A 20,213-nucleotide genomic window follows, 5' to 3' on the forward strand; every position below is an offset into this window, starting at 1 on the left:
TATATATATATATATATATATATATATATATATATACACACACACACACATATATATATATACTATATAGTTACATCATTTCCCTCCTTTCTTCTAACCCCTCCCCATGTTTCACTTTCCTCTCTCAAATTCATGGCCTCTTTTTCTTTTAATTATTGTTACATTTTTTTCCCCTAAATATAGAAATAGAGCCTGCTCAGTCTGTATAATGTTACAATGTTACTTGTTATATATAGGTTTTTGGGAGCTGGCCATTTGGCATTGACAGCCAGCGAGGGGAGACTTTTTCCCACTTTCAGCATTCCATAGTTGCCTATGGTTCTTTGTCTAGGGTTGAAGCCCTGTGAGCTTTCCTCCTTCCACATTGGTGTGGTTCTCGTTTAGGCAACCGTGTTGGTGAGACTTCATGGGTATAGCTTCTCTGACATTTCTAGGAGACACCGTTTCACATCGAGCTTCCTGTGTTCCTCTGGATCCTCCAGTCTTTCTGTCTAAGGTTGGCAGTGAGTGATCCCTGAGCCTTAGGTGCAGGAGTTAGGCTGTGCTCGGAAACCCTGCGTTTTAACCAGTTGTGGTTTCATGCGATAGTCTCTGTCATGCTCGACAGTGGAGCAGGACCCTGACATTGGTGTTTATAGTGGGATGCTGTTACATCTGGTTAACCAGGCTTCTGAGAAAGCCAGGCCTGGTGGTGAGCGCCTTTAATAACATATCTCTGAGTTAATGGCCAGCCAGAGCTATAGTAAGACCCTGCCTCAAAAATGCCTCTAAGAGCTGGGCAGTGGTGGCGCACGCCTTTAATCCCAGCACTTGGGAGGCAGAAGCAGGCAGATTTCTGAGTTTGAAACCAGCCTGGTCTACAGAGTGAGTTCCAGGACAGCCAGGACCCTGTCTTGAAAAACAACAACAAAAAGCCCCTCAAAGAACGTGGGGTATAGTGGGAAGTTGAGGCAAGAGAATTGCTGTTAGCTCAGGACTAGCCTGCTCTACAGAGTGAATCTTGATCTCAAAACTAACAAACAAACAATAACAAGGCCTGGCATGGCACACCTTTAATCCCAGCACTCAGGAGTCTACAGAGTGAGTTCTAGGACAGCCAGGAGTACATAGAAAGACTGACTCAGTAAAAGTAGAAATAAACAAAAGTTGTTGAAAGCCACCTAACTAGAACAGTGACTATCCAAAGACACATGAGCTGTCACCTTTAATTGCAGTTAATATTGTGTCCCAGCTGGACTGAACCTTTTAGATAAGCTGTTTGTATGTTAATACATATTATCTCCTTAATTTTCACAACTACCTATTTACATACAGATGAAGAATTGATCAGAGAAGTAAAGTATATTACCCAATACTTACCCAGACATAATTATTAAGAGGCAGGGCTAGGAGCCCTAGGGGGGACTGCCCTGTGTGACCTCTGAGAAGGCAGAGTGTAGCCAGCGTGGGTCAGAAAGCCCTTGCTGATTACAGTAGGTAGTCCACCCGCACAGTGTTCCCGCTACCTGAGAGGTCATGCAGAAAGATCTCTTGAGCCCAGACCCAGGCTGGGTAACATAGTAAGACCTATTTCAATAAAAAGAAGTCTGACTAAAAGGAAAGAGGTTCATTGCTGGGTGGGCAAGGCGCTGGGTCTTAGCTGTGTGTGCTGGTTGTCTAAGAACTACCTGCCTGTAGTGGCTGCCTGTTCCCACACGTTGACAGCATGCCCCAACTGACTGAAAAGTGGAAATCTCCAACAAGGTGACAATTGTTATTCTTAAGGCTAAGAAAAGTAACACATTTCTCCAGGCATGGACACCTTTAATCCAGTACTCAGGAGGCAGAAGCAGGCCAATCTATGAGCCTGGTCTGTCAAGCCAGAAGGGCTATATAGAGAAACCTTGTCATGAAAAAAACCCAGGGGGCTTGGGGGAGCTATCAAATTGTAATCTAAACTAAAATTTGATCAATTGTTACCACAATTGTTGCTCGTGGCAATTTCCATTTTCAGTCTAAAGTTGAATCCAGGGTTGAGGTGTTGTTTATTGTGTTATTGTGGCTTTGTAGGCTTTCTCAAGCCCCACCCACTTTCCCACCAACTTTTGGGAACTCAGTAGAAACCGTATCTATTATTATGAACATTATGATGCAGCTCACATATCAGTAGAAATCACACTGAAAGGGTTTTTTTTTTTTTTTTAAGCCCTTTGTCTTTGTCGGGGCTGGGATGCTGGCTCAGCAGTTCCCAGTGCTCACAGCTCTTGTTGAGGAACTGGTTTCAGTTCCCAGGACCACCTGGCTGTTCTCCTCCCTCCCTCCAGGAGATCCATACCTTCTCACCTCCGCTGGCACCAGGGAAGCATTAAGGCAAACAGTCAAACACATAAAACAGTCTTTAAAATAAAAGAGCTCCTTAGACTATGGCGCTGGCTTAGATGAAAACAGTGCTTTACCTCTATTTTTTACCTACCTTTGCTCCATGTGAGCTTGTCTCAAAGAAAAGGAGAAACAAAGAAGAAAGGGGAATATTTATTTATTTCCTTATTTACCAAAGCCTATGTAGAGGTCCTGGAACTCATAAGATAGACCTCAAACTCATAGAGATCCTCCTGCCTCAGTCTCCCAAGTGCTGGGATTTAAGGATTGTGCTACCATCCTCTGAAAACTAACTTAAAAAAACAAACAAATAAAACACCCTGTGCTGGGGCCTGAATGGTGACTCAGTGGGCAAAGACCTCCTGACCAGATTTCAGTCCCTGACACGTGTGAAGGTTTGGAAGGAGGTAGCCAATTCTGCAGAACTGTTTATGAACCCAGTGATAAACCCTTTTAAGCTCTCTGTCTGGAGCAGCAGCTGAGAGCTGCACCTGATCCACAGGTGGGAAACGAGCCACTGGACCTGACTCGTGCTTTTGAAACCTCAAAGTCCACCTCCTGTGACGTGTCCTCCAACCAGGACATACCTCCTAATCCTTCTAATCCTTTCAAAGAACTTCAGTCTGGTAACTCAGGTTTCAAACATATGAAACCACCACACCCACATGCTGAATTTGCCTGATGAACTTTCCTTTTTTTTTTTAATTTTTTTAAGATTTTGTTTTATTGGGGCTGGAGAGATGACTCAATGGTTAAAAACACTTGTTGCTCCTGTTGAGGACCTGAGTTCAGTTCCCAGCACCGACAGACATGGCAGCACACACCTATCTCTAACTCCAGGGAATCTGATGCCCTCACACAGACATACATGCAGGCAAAACACCAATAAACATAAAAATAATAAATCTTAAAACAATTTCACTTTATTGGTTTTTGTATACATGTCAGGTTCAAAAGAAACTAGGAATGGGCTGGTGAGATGGCTCAGCAGTTAAGAGCACTGACTGCTCTTCCAAAGGTTCTGAGTTCAAATCCCAGCAACCACATGGTAGCTCACAACCACCCTTAATGAGATCTAACGCTCTCTTCTGGTGGATCTGAAAACAGCTAGAGTGTACTTATTTATAATAAATAAATCTGTGGGCCAGAGAGAGCAGGGACTGAGCGAGTAGGGTTGACAGAGCCAGCAGAGGTCCTAAATTAAATTCTCAACAACCACATGAAGGCTCACAGCCATCTGTACAGCTACAATGTGCTCATATACATAAAATAAATAAATAATTAAAAAAAAAAAAAAAGCTGTTGGCACACCAGAGTGCACCCTGGCCTCCAGGCCCACTTAGTATCACAACCACCTTCGGGTCCCCTCAGCTCTTCTCATTCCACCCCTACCCTAACTGGCTCCAGCTCATGGGCTTCCCTTTTTTTTTTTTTTAAGATTTATTTAGTGTATGTGAGTACACTGTAGCTGTCTTTAGACACACCAGAAGAGGGCATCGGATCCCATTACAGATGGTTGTGAACCACCATGTGGTTGCTGGGAACTGAACTCAGGACCTCTGGAAGAGTTCCCAGTCAGTGCTCTTAACCATTGAGCCATCATGGGCTTCCCACCCCTAGCTGCTCATTCCCTTATAACCCTGCCATTCCAGCTGTGCTATGCACACACTCTCCCCCCCCCCCAGATGCCTCTGACTGTACTCTCCCTTATATCCATAATAAAACCTTCCCCTCTACCATACCTTGGAGAAGGCTTGTGTTCCGTTTAGACAGTGTTTGTCTGTGTGTAGGTATGTGCCTGTGAGTGCAGGTGCCATTGGAGCAGTGGATGCGAGAGCAGTGTGTATTCTCATATTCTCAGTGCTGAGCCTTGTGACAAGCTTTTTTGCTCTGTTTTTCCTTTTCCCTCAAGAACACCTTCACAAAGCTGCGGTGACTTGGTTTTGAAGTGGGCTGATTGAGATATTTTTTTGGTCCTTGAAACATATGGACTTGAGGGATACCTGCATACCCTACACATAAGTTATATGTGCATTTTTATGGGGAGAGGGTTCTTTGGTCTTTGAAGCTTCCCAGTCGACTGCAGGACTCAAAGCCCCTGCTTCAGAGGCAGGCAGCAGGCACAGCTGGTCTCTGGAGCCTTGTTTGCTCGGAAGCAGTTCTCCTGCGGCTTTGCTCCGTCCGGTCTTTGGAAGAAGAGAGAACTGCCTGTTTTGTCATTAAACTGGGGGCCAAGCAGCCCCTGTGTGGCCTGTTCTCGCAACTCAATAACATTTCTTTTCTGGCCTTGCAGGTGTTCTGAATGCCAGGAATCCCTCACCAACTGGTACTATGAGAAGGATGGGAAGCTGTACTGCCACAAGGACTACTGGGCCAAGTTCGGAGAATTCTGCCATGGGTGCTCCCTGCTGATGACAGGGCCAGCCATGGTGAGCTGCACCTCTGCCCCTCACAGTCCACTGGTAACCCTCCCAGGTCCCAGTGGTCAGTCATCGCCTGGTCATCAGAAAGATGATGTCCTTTATCGTTCATTCAACCAGAGGAGTCCACCGAGCCCTTATAAAGACAGGTCTAGCCTTCCCTCTGTTTTGGGTGGTCCAGAGGACTCTCTGTGAGAGCTGTGATTTTGGTTTCCAGTGAGTGGCAAGCAACAGTAAATGCAGGAGCAGTGTAGCAGGTGGTAGGAGGCCACAGACCCACAGCAAACACCATCATATCAGGATCCTGAGTTCTAGCAGACACCAGCTGGAGCGGCCTCATCAGATCAGAGGCTCACAAGCAACCCAGCAGAACAACTGCTGACCCCCAGCGAGGAAGCCAGCTGCAGCTTCTGATGAGAGAGGCTTAGGTGGAGTAGAGTGTCCCCTCAGGTGAAGCCTACAAGTGAAAGAAAGGAACATCAGGCCAGATGCTTACAGCATCCAGCAGAAACTGACAGAAAGTTGAGACAAGACTCCTCCCTGACTAGCTTGCCTTCCATAGATGAACATTGGTGGCTGAACTTCCATCCTCTATAAAAGCCCTCCTGCGGGCACTTTTATATGGTGACCTCTGTAGAGTGATTGCCCCTCCTGTTCTCAAGGACAGGGTGTTTTCTTCTTGGGCCGTGTTGCCAATATCCCCCCGTGTTGCCATTATCCCCTTGTGAGAGCGAGGAGAGCAAGCCCACTCCCAGGCAAGGGCTCTTGGAAGACACTTTGAGACAAACATGCTTAGGTCTCCAATAGGATCGGGCAGCCCTGCTTCCAGAGCCAACTTCTCCAGTGAGTCCATACATCATGTGACAGATCGGCAGCATGGTGTCTGTTATACCCTCGAGGACTTTAGCGTGCACTGTTGGGTGTGGGTGGGTAGACAGGAAAGAACCGTGCAGTGAGGTGAAACCTAAAGGACAGTGACAGTGAGAAGAGGATGCACCTAGGTCCTCATCAGGTGACGGGAACCGGAATGATCTGGTGGAGACAGGTTCTGCTGCCCGTGTATACATGGGACTCAAGCATGAACAGACTAGCCAGCCCTGAGCTGGAAGAACAGTGAGACTCGTGGTAGGAGTCCCTGCTCTGGGGACATGTCCTTATGACTGAGGCCAGCAGTTTTCTGTAGTGTTAGAAATGGCAGGAGACACCCCTCCCCACCCCCTGTCACTTCCACGGAAGCTCCAGGGCAGGGAATGAAAGGCTGGATTTTAACCGGGATCTGCAGCTCTGCCCTTGGAAAGTGGATTTTGGTGATGGCTAGCGTCAGCATCCCTGATGGGTGTCACTCGCCTGCCATTAATTCGGTCCACTCTAACGTGGTCACTCGCTCCTTCCCTCCTTCTGTCTGCTCACAGGTGGCTGGGGAGTTTAAGTACCACCCAGAGTGCTTTGCCTGCATGAGTTGCAAGGTGATCATTGAGGATGGAGATGCATACGCCCTGGTGCAGCATGCTACCCTCTACTGGTAAGATGTGCCCTGTGTGTCCTTCGCAGTAACAGCGGCCAGGAAAGTGAGACAGGAGCAGTGTGGGTTGGGTAAAGGCAGTTGGATGGTGTCCTAGGAGGGCTGCCAGATAGCATCACTGTGCCCCGTAGACCTCCCAGAGAGAGAAAATGGCTGGGCAGTGCCCTCTTAGGGACAGCTTCACATTATAGGAAAGATTGTAGAGTTGACCTGCATCCCCTGTCCAGCTGCCTTGGTTAACAGAAGAAGGCAGCTGAGGCCCAGAGCGGGAGAAGAGTCTATGACAAGGTTCTTACTGTGAGGCAGAGCAAGTAAACCCAGTCCATCTCACCTCCAGGCCAGGGCTCCCAGGATTCTCTCTGCTGCTGTCCCAGCTTGTCACCCAAGTCTTAGACTCCTCCTTTTGGACAGCCCATCAAGGCTTATAGCAGCAAGCCGGGCAATGGTGGCACATGCCTTTAATCCCAGCACTTAGGAGGCAGAGGCAGGTGGATTTCTGAGTTCGAGACCAGTCTGGACAACAGAGTGAGTTCCTGGACATCCAGGGCTACACAGAGAAACCCTGTCTCCAAAAACAAAAACAAAAACAAAAGACAGTGGTGTGAGACTGGTTGCTGCTTCAAGCCACGTGATAGATACAGTGACTGCTGGAGGGTGTCCCAGTGGGCCTGCAGGATCTCAGCTTCCTTTGTGTCCCTCTCCCCAGTGGTAAGTGCCATAACGAGGTGGTGCTGGCACCCATGTTTGAAAGGCTGTCTACGGAGTCTGTCCAGGACCAGCTGCCCTACTCTGTCACACTCATCTCCATGCCTGCCACCACCGAGTGTCAACGCGGCTTCTCGGTGTCTGTGGAACGTGCCTCTTCTAACTATGCCACCACTGTGCAAGTGAAAGAGTAAGTGTTTTGAGAGCCTTGCAGCAGGGGCTCATGGACCGAGCCCACAGGTAATCCTCCCAGGGCTCAGCTCACAGAGCTTCCTCCGTCCTCACCATCGCCTTCTCCTGACCTTGGCTTTTCACATTTCTTCTGCCCAAGCTGTTTCCTACCTAAGGCTGCCTTCCAGAGTTTTCAGGTGTCAGGTTTCATGTCTGCTCCTGGAAATTACCTGGCCTGATCAATGTGTGTCAGCTTGATTGTCGTCTGTCCTCCCATCCTGTGGTGGCTTGAATAAGATTGACCCCAGAGGCTCCTATCTGAATAGTAGTGAATATATTTGAATGCTTAGGGAATGGCATGAGGAGGTGTAGCCCTGTTGGAGGAAGTGTCTCACTGAGGATGGGCTTTGAGGAGCTTTCAGATGTTCAAGCCAAGCCCAGTGTCACTCTCTTCCTGCTACCTGCAGATCCAGATGTAGAAGTCTCATCTACCCCTCTCTATCTAGCACCATGTCTGCCTGTGTGTCGCCATGCTTCCTGTCATGATGATAATGAACTAAACCTCTGAACTATAAGCCAGCCCCACTTAAATGTTTTTCTTTATAAGAATTGATGCGGTCATAGGATCTCCTCACAGCAGTATAAGCCCTAAGACATCACTCCAACATACACTCCAGAAGGACCTCCCTTCGTCTTGTTCAGTACTGTATACCTACTGAACTACCGTTAATAGGAAGTTATTGTTTTATTGGTTGCATTTATGAATGGAGAATGAAGAAAATGGGCCCCAAAGAGGGTAAGATCCTAACTTGGGTCTCATCCAAAGATTAGAGGCAAGACTATGTCCATATAACCAGGCTTCATTTTCCCCCTGGGTCTGAGCTGGGACAGAGCATCATGGTGGGGAATATGTGGCAAGGCTACTAACTTTGTGATGGCTGATGGAGAGGGGGAGAGAGCCCTGCAGATCCTGTGAGGGAGGTGAGAGGTTCCTAGGATTAAGAATTCAGGAGGAGGTGAGATCTATTCTGTAGCTTCATTAGATAAAAAGGAAAGGGAATTGTGTTCAGGGCACAGGAAGCCAGATATCTCCAGAGGTGGGTGTCTGATGGTTTGGTGTATGTTGAGAGAGTAGCCCAAGTGGCTGTTAATATGGAGGACCTGACTGTGAAGGCCAGGAGGTCTACTAAGGGCTCTAAGCATCAAGGTACTGTAGCCAGGTTGGCGTTTGGAAGGATCACTGGTATGGAGGTCAGACAGAGAGGAAAGGCCCAGACGTGTAGAGCTGTTACGAGGCTCCTATGGTGATCCAGGAGAGAGAGATGTTGGTAACTATGGTGATGGAGAGAAGGCGGGGTTCTCAGAAGTGGGTGGGGGTTGAGGGGGAAAAGGGGAGGGATTTGAGGGAACTCCAAATGGGGACAATGTCCAGGTTTCTGGCTTAGGTCAGTAGGTCAGTGACAGTGCCCTTCCCTGAGAGGAAGCATTCTGGGGTGGGTACTGCATTTTGTTGTAGGGGACCTCGAGCGTGTGGCCACTGGGGGCTGGGTACTCGGTGAACTTTCCCTATACTGGTGGCCAGGCAAATTTTTAGAATGCTTTCATCCTGCCTTAACTCTTGTCCATCTTCAGGGTCAACCGGATGCACATCAGTCCTAACAACCGAAATGCCATCCACCCTGGGGACCGCATCTTGGAGATCAATGGGACCCCTGTCCGCACTCTGCGAGTAGAGGAGGTACATACGTGTCCATCTGTCTGTGGGCCTGGTGCACAGAAGAGGCTCCCCGAAAGATCTGGCTATGGCCTTGACTTTTTCCCATACCCAGCCAGTCTTAGCACTGAACCTGTGACAACTGTGTCTTCCTGGGTCAACCTAACAGATTTCCAGGGCAGAAGACATGGGCTGACAGGTGGGGAGGTGACAAGGTGCCAGACAGAAGCATTGAATGACCTCTGGCAGCCAAAGGCTACCTTCTAGGCAAATTAGACGTTGGCTACACTGTGCTTAGACTGTTTGGGTGGGCAGTGGGGCTTCAGGTAGGACAGCTTGTGGAGACTGACCTTGCCTTGCTGCTGTTGGCCACAGGTGGAGGATGCGATTAAGCAGACGAGCCAGACGCTTCAGCTGCTGATTGAACATGACCCTGTCCCCCAGCGCCTGGACCAGTTACGGCTAGACACGCGGCTTCCTCCCCACATGCAGAGCGCCAGACACACTCTCATGCTCAGCACCTTGGACACCAAGGAGAACCAGGAGGGGACCCTGAGGAGACGTTCTCTGAGGTGCTGCTCTGTCTTGTTCCTTGTCTGTCCCTCAGAGGCTATATTGGCTTTTGGAGGTCAGCAGCCTTAGGGAACCAGCAGGCCAGGGAGGGGACATGAGACCTGAGCTGACCCAGCTAGCCCATGGGGCTCACAGTTCAGAGAGTCTCTGTATAGGCATGGAAACAGGTATCTATCTAACAGGTTTCCTTAGAAACCATGGGGTCAGAATCTTGGGGTGGTAGCACATTTCTGTTATACCAGCATGTGCAGGGCTGAGGCAGGAGTATTAAGAGTTTGAGCTAGCTACAGTTACATAGTGAGACTCCATCTAAAAAAGAGGTTGGTTTTTATTTTATTTTATTTATTTATTTATTTTGGTTTTTCAAGACAGGGTTTCTCTGTGTAACCCTGGCTGTCCTGGAACTCACTCTATAGACCAGGCTGGCTTCGAACTCAGAAATTCGCCTGCCTCTGCCTCCCAAGTTCTGGGATTAAAGGCGTGTGCCACCACTGCCCAGCTTAAAAAAAAGAAAAAGTTTTTAAAAAGCATTGCTCTTATCCACAATGTCAACACACTGGAGGCTGAGGCAGGAAATTTGCCATGAGTTCGAGGCCAGGCTAGACAGTAAATGCTGTCTCAGAATAGAGAGGATCAGGCTGGGGATGTGGTCAGACTACTTGCTAAGCTTACAGGATAACTTGGACCCCTAGTACCCATGTCAAAAACCAGGCATGGCTGTACGTGTTCCTATAACCCAGCACTGTGGGGAGTGGAGACAGGAGGATTAATGGTACTTGCTGGCTGCCAGTCTAGCTCCAGGTTCAGGGACAGATCTTTAAAATGAATAAGGTAGAAAGTGACAGAGAACAACTGATCTCCTCCACTGCCTCTGCATGTCTAGCACATAAGCACATCTGTACATACACACACGTGTTCTCTCTCCCTCTCTAATAGCCACAGGTGCATACAAACACACACACACCAAAACAAAAGCTTGGGCTTTATTCATTCAACTTGAACTAGACTGGAAATTGTAATGCCAACAAGCTTTAAAATCCATCATGGAGGAAGTGGGGGTGGCTGGAAACAAACAGGGCCAAGTAAGTGTACAAAAAAGTTCATAAAGGAAATGATGGATAGACACCGGGCAGTGCTGGTGCGTGTCTTTAATCTTAACACTCGGGAGGCAGAGACAGGCGGATTTCTGAGTTCGAGGCCAGCCTGGTCTACACAGTGAGTTCCAGAACAGCCAGGGCTACACCGAAAAACTATGTCTTAAAAAGAAGGGGGAGGGGCTGGTGAGATGGCTCAGTGGGTAAGAGCACCCGACTGCTCTCCCGAAGGTCCGGAGTTCAAATCCCAGCAACCACATGGTGGCTCATAACCATCCGTAACAAGATCTGAGACCCTCTTCTGGAGTGTCTGAAGACAGCTACAGTGTACTTACATATAATAAATAAATAACTCTTTAAAAAAAGGGGGGGAGGGAGTATGAACATACAGGGAAGCGTGGCATTTGGGGGGGTTGTTTTTTGTCATTTTTGTGACAAGATCTTGCTGTGTACCCCTGGCTGTCCTGGGATTATAGAACAGGTGTCTTAGTTAGGGTTTCCATTGCTGTGAAGAGACACTATGACCAAGGCAAGTCTTACAAAGGACAACATTTAACTGGCTTACAGGTTCAGAGGCTCAGTCAGTAATCATCAAGGCAGGAGCACAGCAGTGGCCAGGCAGGCGTGGGGCTGCAGGAGCCCAAAGTTCTACATCTTATTCCAAAGACAAACAGCAAAACACTGCTGTCTTCCAGACAGCTAGGAGGAGGGTTTCAAAACCCATCCCCACAGTGACACACCTACTCCAACAAGACCACACCCACTCCAACAAGACCACACCTCCTAATAGAGCCACTCCCTAGACCGAGCATATTCAAACCACACCACCCTGCTAGCCTCAAACTCTCAGAGAGCTGCCTGCCTGCCTCTCTGTTCTCGGAGTGCTGGGTTAAGGGCGCTGCTGTGCCCAGTCAAACAGAGATGTTTGAAGACTTGGGGGGCAGAGAGCCCCATATCCAAAGCCTGCAAAACCTGTGGAGGGCAACAGCTACCTTGTGTGTGAGCCCTGTTAGGCTACTTACAGGACTGGAGACAGGACCCCGTGTTCTCAGGCAGAAATATCTGTACCATTCATTCCCTCTCATACCCTGTACCTGGTTTCTGTGTCTGTGATGCGGGGTTCAGTAAGAGTTAAATTTAGCAAAGGACACAAGGTTGTACTTTGCCAGGGTCAGCACTCCTTCATGTCACATACTGTCAGAACTGGGAACCAGATGCCTCTCCACTCCCTGGCTCCGATGGGCTGAGTCAGTCAGGCCCTTTTGTCTGGCTTCTGTTGGAAACACGACCTCCCCACAGATCATCCCTGACTGCCTCTGGGCCTTGGCCAGCGTGACTGAGTTAGTAGAGGCAAGGTACCAAAGAGCAGACGGACTGGAAAGGGAAGACTGGCCAGGGAGCTGCTCACATAACTTGAAGAGCCTCTATTCAGAAAGGGCAGCTCACTTTGTGTGGGCTGTAGCAAGCAAGGTGGCACAAGAAAGGTCAGCTTTTTTCTTCAGTAAATCAGAGTAACAGTCACCAACCATACCTAACTAACTGGTTGCTTTTGCAACTGTAAACACAGCCGCTTGGTTACCATAAAAATCATGTATGTTTATTATCTGGAAATGTAAGCCAGTACACATTCATTTAAAATTGGGTCTACGATGCCATTTGCCCCTTCTGTGATGGAGTCCTCTGTCACTGTATGGTACTTTGAGTCAAGCAAGCAGCCGTGGGGCTGGAAACAGAGTCTAAGGTAGTGGATTGCTGCCCGCGGTGCTGCTGTGTCTGTGAGCTGGTAGACCCTGATCATCCTGGTCTGCAGTGCTCAGTCCATCAGCCCCCAGCCCGCTTCCCCGCACTCCTCAGTGCAGGGTGGGATCCATGGCGGCACACATGCTGGGCAGACACCTCCAGTCTCCTGATTTCCTAGCCCCCCAAAGAGCCCATCTGTCTGATTAAGAACCCTTTTCCCAGAGATACCATTCAAATTAATAGCCTCCTGTCGTGCTGTGTGGCCTGCTCTCACCCTTTCTACATCCTCAGGCGCAGTAACAGCATCTCCAAGTCTCCTGGCCCCAGCTCCCCCAAGGAGCCCCTGCTCCTCAGCCGGGACATCAGCCGCTCTGAATCCCTCCGCTGCTCCAGCAGCTACTCCCAGCAGATCTTCCGGCCCTGCGACCTGATCCACGGGGAGGTCCTAGGGAAGGGCTTCTTTGGGCAGGCCATCAAGGTAAGCACCCTTTGCTACCACCACCTTCCTTTGGGTGGCGCCAGAGGATAGCTCGGAGGGGTCCGCTCTGTCCTACCTTTACATGGGTTCTGGGATCCAACTCTGAATATTGGGCACAAATGCAGGACACTGGCCTCCTTCCTGGCTGTGAGTGATGGTGTCTTGAGGTGCCCTTTCTGTCCCTCCAGCCACCTCTGAGCAGCACAGCTGCTGTAGTGAGTGGCTCTGGAAGCTCAGGTTAGGGTGTATGACTCTGGCCCTCAGGCCACCAATCTGTGAATCTGTGCTAGGTGCCCACAGGCTCCAGGCTGCAGGGCATTCTCCAAGGTGAAGGCTCCTGAACTAATCTTTGTCTCTTTCTCTCCTCCTCCTCTGCTGAGAGCTGGGAGGGGGGGTCAGGTAAGCCTTGTGCATCAGCTTTCCAGGCAGCAAGGATGGAAGGCTCACCTCTGACCCACCCAGCTCCCGGGTGCATGTCTGTGGCACTGACATCCTGCCCCCAGACTCTGTCCACCCAGGGGATTCACTCCTGTACCAGATGAGCAGAGCCCTTGCTTGGCTTGGCAGCATCCCCTCCCATCCTTCCTGGTTTCCGTTTTTAGCGTCCTGGCTTGCCCTTATGCATGCCCCAGCGTTCTAGGGAAGAAGATACACTTCCTTCCTAGTCCCCTTTGCCCCGTGCTATTTTCTACACGCGGTCTCTAGCTAGTCTGTCCTCCAAGGAATGGGATGACACTGCGAAAGGTTTTTTTTTCCTTGGCTTTTTCTTTCTTATTTTCCTCCCCCTGGTGCTGGAGGTCAAACCTGGGACCTTGAGCATGTCAGCCGAGTTCTCTACCACTGAGTGACTCCCTTTGCCCACAGATTGTCCCAAACAGAATGCCAGAATTATCTCTGGTCTCTGCGCTGTTAACGCTTGCCCTTCCTGTAGGTGACTCACAAAGCCACAGGCAAAGTGATGGTCATGAAGGAATTGATTCGCTGTGATGAGGAAACCCAGAAGACGTTCCTGACTGAGGTAAGAAGTGGGCTTGGACTTTCCAGCAGACTATACATGAAGGGCTGAAACAAGAGGATCATGTGACCCCAAGAGTGAACTCAGGCCAGATGTGGCAACTCAGTGAGACCCTGTTCAGAAAAGAAAGTGAAAAGAAAACTTGCTGCCAGGCCTAGTGGCCCAGTCCTGTCCCTCTGCAGCTACTGTGGAGGCTAAGGCAGGAGGAGTTCTGTTCAAGGGCTGGAAGTTCAAGGCTAGCCTAAGCAACAGAATGAGGCTGTCTCAAAATAAAAAAAATAAAAGTGGGGCGAGGCCAGTCTGGCTCAGCAGGTAAGAGCACGTACCGCCAATGCAGAGGACCTGGGTTCTGTTCTCAGCATCTACATAGTGGCTCAAAACTACCCATCACTCCAGTTCTGACCCACCCTGACCTTCTCCAGCACCAGGTACACATGTGGTACACACACATATGTGGAGCCAAACACTCATACACATACAGTAAATTATGAATAAATAAATAAGGGTTGCTGGGCGGTGGTGGCACACGCCTTTAATCCCAGCACTTGGGAGGCAGAGGCAGGAGGATTTCTGAGTTCGAGGCCGACCTGGTCTACAGAGTGAGTTCCAGGTCAGCCAGGGATACACAGAGAAACCCTGTCTCAGGAAAAACCATAAATAAATACATACATACATACATACATAGAAAGGAAGAAAAAAAAGGAAGGAAGGAAGGAAGGAAGGAAGGAAGGAAGGAAGGTAGGTAGGAAGGAAGGTAGGAAGGTTGGTTGGTTGAGCTAGGGAATAACCCAGGAATAGAGAGCCTGCAGACCAGGAGAGGCCATGGGACTAGAGTTATAGGTAGGTATGAGCAGTCATGTGGGTGCTGATGATCAAACCCAGGTCCTCTGGAAGAGCAGAGCCACCAGTGTTCTCCCCATCTCCCCAGCCCTCAGCCATTATCTTAAAACCTGGGCAGAGACTCTGTTGTGGCAATGCACGCCTTTAATCTTAGCACCCTCAGAGGCAGGTAGAGCTCTGAGTTCAAGGCCAGCCTTGGCTCCATCAGCTCAAGGGGAAAGACTCCTCTAAGTTACAGTGCATCTGTTGAGTGCACTCTTACTAAGGACACGACAGGCCAGTCTAAGGTGAGATTCAGGTTACGGGGGTGATGGTATGAATGTACCACTGTAATACATGCTGTTATGGTCACCACCAAATACCCTGAAGTGGGACTCCAGGGAACAGATGCCCCATCCATGACCATCTCACTTGTACTGCCTCTTGCTCCTTAGGTAGCTGCAGCAGGGGACACTGGGGCAGCTGCAGTGGGCCAGGTGGGGCTTCCCACTCGGCAGCACCACCAGGCCTCCGTCTCGCTCTTGGGCCCTCCTGCCTGGTTCTCTAGAGCACATCCTAGAAAACCAGGGCCCAGTGTGCAAAACCTTCGAGGCTATTTTCACTTTGTCCCCCTCCCCCAGGTGAAAGTGATGCGGAGCCTGGACCACCCTAATGTGCTCAAGTTCATCGGTGTTCTGTACAAGGACAAGAAGCTGAACCTGCTGACCGAGTACATCGAGGGAGGCACACTCAAAGACTTCCTGCGCAGTGTGGTGAGCACATGACCCCATAGTCAGGAAGAGCCTTGGTGGGTTATCAGAGGGACACCAGTGCTCATTACTCTGGAACCTTGAGGGTTAGAGGGACCTTGTTTGCCATCAGTGGTGTATACTGGGAGGGACTGGAATGTAGTCTAGACCAAGAGCTGAAAAGGACTCCTCTTACGGACATTCTCCTACCCTGCAGGACCCGTTCCCCTGGCAACAGAAGGTCAGGTTTGCCAAAGGCATCTCCTCTGGAATGGTGAGTCCTACCAACAGCCTTGTGCATGTGTAGAGTGAGGTGCAGGATTGCAGACTGCTCTGGAAGGAAGAGACTCATCATGGGGGCTGGGACATTCAGCAGCTGCCTACTGAGTTTCTTTCAGTGCCAAGGAAATGTTGGCTAGCTACTCTCTTTCAGTCAACAATGCTATTCTCAAAAGACTCCAAATCTCTTTAACACCAAACAGCATGAACAAGGCAAACCATAGCTCAGTGCACCCTGACCTTGCTGTCAAAGAAGTGCTCAGGTGCAGCGGAACCTTGGAGTAAGCACATTACCTACCAAATTTAAAGTGGGAAGGGAAGACATGTATTGTAGATGAGGAGGGAACGGGGAACATATATTCTAGATGAGGAGGGAAGGGGGACATGTATTCTAGATGAGGAGGGAAGGGGGGACATGTATTGTAGATGAGGAGGGAACGGGGAACATATATTCTAGATGAGGAGGGAAGGGGGACATGTATTCTAGATGAGGAGGGAAAGGGGACATGTAATCTAGATGAGGAGGGAAGGGGGACATGTATTCTAGATGAGGAGGGAAGGGGGGACATGTATTCTAGATGAGGAGGAAAGGGGGGACATGTATTCTAGATGAGGAGGGAAGGGGGACATGTATTCTACATGAGGAGGGAAGGAAGGGGGACATGTATTCCTGATGAACCTTGAAGAATGAGCCGGTAGTAGACTAAAGTTCCTATTGGATGCATTGTGGGAATGAGTCTAGCCATCCTCACATCTAGTGAAGTGACTGCTCCACACAGCAGGCACTGTGCGGAGGGAGGGGCTGCACCCTGGAGTGTGCTCATTCCTCCAGGAACCTCTGTTCACAGTGAAGAAGTGAGGTAGAAGAGGAAGGGTGGGTCCTGGGCTTGTCAGGAGTTTGCCAGTGGTCACCCACCTCTGTAAAGAGAAGGCAAGCCAGAGCTGTGCAGGCAGCAATGGCCAGCACAGGAGAAGATGGCTCTGCAAAGAGATGGCCCTGTGGGGGCTGGAAGGGAATCAAGGGTCTCAGTAAAGAGGGTACATGGGGGAGGTATGAGAGACTTTGAGGAGGGGTTGGCAGGCTGGGTTACAGCTATAGGAAAAACTGTGGGCCTAGGAACAGTGAAGTAGTACCGGGGGCTAGGAAGAGGGAAAGACTGAGAAAGTAGCTCCTAAGAGTGACACGGGAATGTCTAGTAAAAATAGTTTAGAAATGGCTGGACAGGAAGAGGGAGGGGCTGAAGTACAGACAGAAGAGAAGGGTGTCTCAGGGGAGGTGAGTCAGGAGGTCATTGCTTCCCCACAGGCAGGAAAACCCAAAGGGGCTGAAGCCAGACCCTGGAGGGTAAGGGGGAGCAGTGTGTTGGAGGGTGCTCATGTTAGATTGCCTCAAGGATGGGGGACTCAAGAGACCAGTAGAGGTGGAGACAGTTGGGAAAACCTGGGCAGGAGCTGGCAGTTTTCACTTGGTGTTAGGACACAAGTGTGGCTTGGGGTGGGGATGGGAAGCTAAACAGGCTTGGCCTAGAAGACTGGAGTAGCTGGGGCTGGGGGAGGGGCAGCAGGATGGGTGTGGCCTGAGCGAAGAGGCTCCATGGCTCCCCTTCTGTTGCAGGCCTATTTGCACTCCATGTGCATCATCCACCGGGACCTGAACTCACACAACTGTCTCATCAAACTGGTACGTCTGGCTGCGCTGGCCTGAGCTGCCTGGGGCTGTCCCTCTGGCTTCCGACCAGACGCACCTTCTATAGGATCTATTTTGGGCTTTCTGCTACCTCAAGTGCCTTTTGCCATCCCCATCTTATGGAAGCTCTCAGACACACACATGCAGGAACAATTTCACCTCCCCAGGAGCAGCCCTTGAGGTGATTATTATTAGAAGGGATTAGCTCGCCTGTCTGGCAGGCAGGAGCCTGGTTGTGGATGGGGGCTGAATTCCTTGACTGGGTAGAGCTCTTGCCTTGAGCAGGCCCCCAGAACAGTTTGCTGATCCCACAACACAGACAGGCTGCAGGGTCTTTGATCCACAAAGGTAGCATGAGGCCAGTGTTCCTCACACAGCCCTTAGTTACAGCTGTTCCAGCGTGGCGTCTCCTGCCGACTTCCCTCTACAGTAGCCCCTCTTCACACCACTGCCCCGTAGCTCCCCTTGTCCCTTACTGTCTTTGCCTGACCTTTTCTCTTAACCTACTCTGGCAACTATAAGTCCTTGTTAGGAACAAGACAAAGGGCTGAAGATAGACAAGAAATCCTAAGCCACCTGAGGTGCACTCTGCAGGTCACTTCCCTGAGGCTCCACTCCCTTTAATTTGGAATCTGTGGGCAGATACCAGACTTAAAAACCAACAGAGGCCCAGCCACCGCCTCCCAGGAGAGCTTTGTGGTGTGACTCTCCTCTGCTGCGTAACTTCACTCCCCTTGAAGGTGGTCTCTCTCGCCTATGCCTACACCCCAGGGACAGCTTAGAGAAGCCCACTCCCCCCCCCCTCCCCAGCTCCTGACCTAGCCCTTGTCCTACTAGGACAAGACGGTGGTGGTAGCTGACTTTGGGCTGTCACGGCTTATAGTAGAAGAAAGGAAAAGGCCTCCAGTAGAGAAGGCCGCCACCAAGAAACGCACCTTACGCAAGAGTGACCGCAAAAAGCGCTACACTGTGGTGGGAAACCCCTACTGGATGGCCCCTGAGATGCTGAATGGTAAGTTCAAAATCCATGGAGAGAAGACAGAAGCCATGTCTTAAATTAAATTGTGTGCTGTAAGCTGGGGAGGCCTGTGACAGGAACAGGCACTCAGAGGAGGCCAGGGATCTTTCAGGCTTGGCCAGGCCAGGCCAGGCCTCATAAACTTCCAATCACAGCTGGGAAAGCAGCATGCCAGTCCTGGGTGGCAGGTGAGCTCTAGGGATCATTTGTCTCCAAATGGCCCAGGCTATTCAGAGTTCTCTAGCCTTAGCCTTCTGTCTCTAGATCAAGAACTGAAGTATGGTGCCCCCTGGTGGATGCTGGCTAGCCTGAACCTGGGTGCAGTTCTTTATGACACGCAGTCAGTGGCCGTCCTGGGCACCTTTGGGGCTGCTGCAGCCCTAGTTCTTGGCTCTGGTGCCTGACGGCCGCTTCCCTCTCTTCCCCAAGGCAAGAGCTACGATGAGACGGTGGATGTCTTCTCTTTTGGGATCGTGCTCTGTGAGGTAACTGCAGCTCCCTGAGATCTGGGTTTCTCTCTTACAAGTGAACAGTCTACCATAGACTCCGTGGTCAGGCTGCAGCATAGCACAGTATCTCTCAAAGCCCTGAGTCATGTAGACGCAGACGAGTTGAGAACCTTTCCTCACTCCTACGGTTAGAATAATTAAAGTATTTTTTACAAAGTTGCTTTCTTCAGTAGATTGCAATAGACTATCTGTCATCTATAGAAAGTTAAAGTGATGGCAGCCAAAGGTTTCAGACATCAATCAAACCCAGCTCCTCACCTTGTAGAGCCTTGACCCGGTAGAGGGCATAGCTGTAACAGGATATGGGCAGGGTAGGGTAAGTGGAAGCTTCTAGCTTTCAGGCACCAGTTACCAACATTGCTTCTGCTGCAGGGAGGCCTCTTCTAAGCCCTTCTCAGTACCCAGACTCAGTATAGAGAGAGGTCTAGATTAGCATGGTAAGGGAGGGGGGGCACAGGGCCCCCCAACTTGGGGTTTGGCTGCCCTGCATATCCATCTATAAGAGCATCCCTTCCTCCTCTCTCTGGCCTCTGTAGTCCTTCCCGACCATCTCTCTTCTTGCCTGCAGATCATTGGGCAGGTATATGCTGATCCTGATTGCCTGCCCCGCACACTGGACTTTGGCCTCAATGTAAAGCTTTTCTGGGAGAAGTTTGTTCCAACAGACTGTCCCCCAGCCTTCTTCCCCCTGGCTGCTATCTGCTGCAAACTAGAGCCTGAGAGCAGGTTGGTGTCTCACCTCTTTCTTCCACCTTACAGCCCTCGGGTCCTGAGACACTTGCTTTAGATCAACCCCTGCCCTTCCCTGGACGAGCAGTTGAAACCTTGAGCTCCAGAGTAAACTGCTAAACCACTAAAGCCCCTGACATCTCTGACAGCCACATTAGGGAACAGGGGCAGCTCAGAAGCAAGGGAGCAGGACAAAATGGAATCACACACATTAAGAGCAGTGGGATTTTTTTGTAAAGAAACCTGGGCATGGTGTGTGGATCCACGATAGAACGTGTGGAATGAATGGGGCCACGGGTTCAGTTCTCAGCTCTGGGGGTGGCCAGCAAAAGACAATCACAGGGACTGGTGGTGTGTCTGAGGAACAGAGGGGACTTGCCTGGCATATGCCAGGTCCTGGGTTGCACCTTTAGCAAGCATACTGGAGCAGATGCTCCACTCAGCCACACGCCCTCACAAAACATAGTGATTCATTTATATCATCTGACTTTTATCTTAAAAAGAGGCTTATAACTCTTTTTTTTTTTAAGAGTTATTTATTTATTATATATAAGTACACTGTAGCTGTCTTCAGACACACCAGAGGAGGGCATCAGATCTCATTACAGATGGTTGTGAGCCACCATGTGGTTG

The 20,213-nt window shown here is 50.0% G+C and overlaps 1 protein-coding gene across 2 annotated transcripts in view; it reads left to right on the forward strand.

The window, feature by feature from the left end:
* The window catches only part of Limk2 (LIM domain kinase 2), a 70,356-nt gene that overhangs the window by 46,996 nt on the left and 3,147 nt on the right, over positions 1-20,213 (forward strand). For both annotated transcript variants that reach the window (XM_021210449.2, XM_021210450.2), the window contains 13 exons: positions 4,652-4,787; positions 6,191-6,300; positions 7,007-7,195; positions 8,809-8,914; positions 9,266-9,462; positions 12,589-12,775; positions 13,707-13,793; positions 15,251-15,382; positions 15,576-15,632; positions 17,253-17,318; positions 18,162-18,336; positions 18,772-18,827; positions 19,420-19,577. In XM_021210449.2, coding sequence (XP_021066108.1) covers positions 4,652-4,787; positions 6,191-6,300; positions 7,007-7,195; positions 8,809-8,914; positions 9,266-9,462; positions 12,589-12,775; positions 13,707-13,793; positions 15,251-15,382; positions 15,576-15,632; positions 17,253-17,318; positions 18,162-18,336; positions 18,772-18,827; positions 19,420-19,577 — 1,656 coding nt within the window. The remainder of the gene's footprint in view (positions 1-4,651; positions 4,788-6,190; positions 6,301-7,006; positions 7,196-8,808; positions 8,915-9,265; positions 9,463-12,588; positions 12,776-13,706; positions 13,794-15,250; positions 15,383-15,575; positions 15,633-17,252; positions 17,319-18,161; positions 18,337-18,771; positions 18,828-19,419; positions 19,578-20,213) is intronic.

The sequence above is a fragment of the Mus pahari genome, chromosome 13 (genome assembly GCF_900095145.1).
Source record: "Mus pahari chromosome 13, PAHARI_EIJ_v1.1, whole genome shotgun sequence".
NCBI lineage: Eukaryota > Metazoa > Chordata > Mammalia > Rodentia > Muridae > Mus > Mus pahari.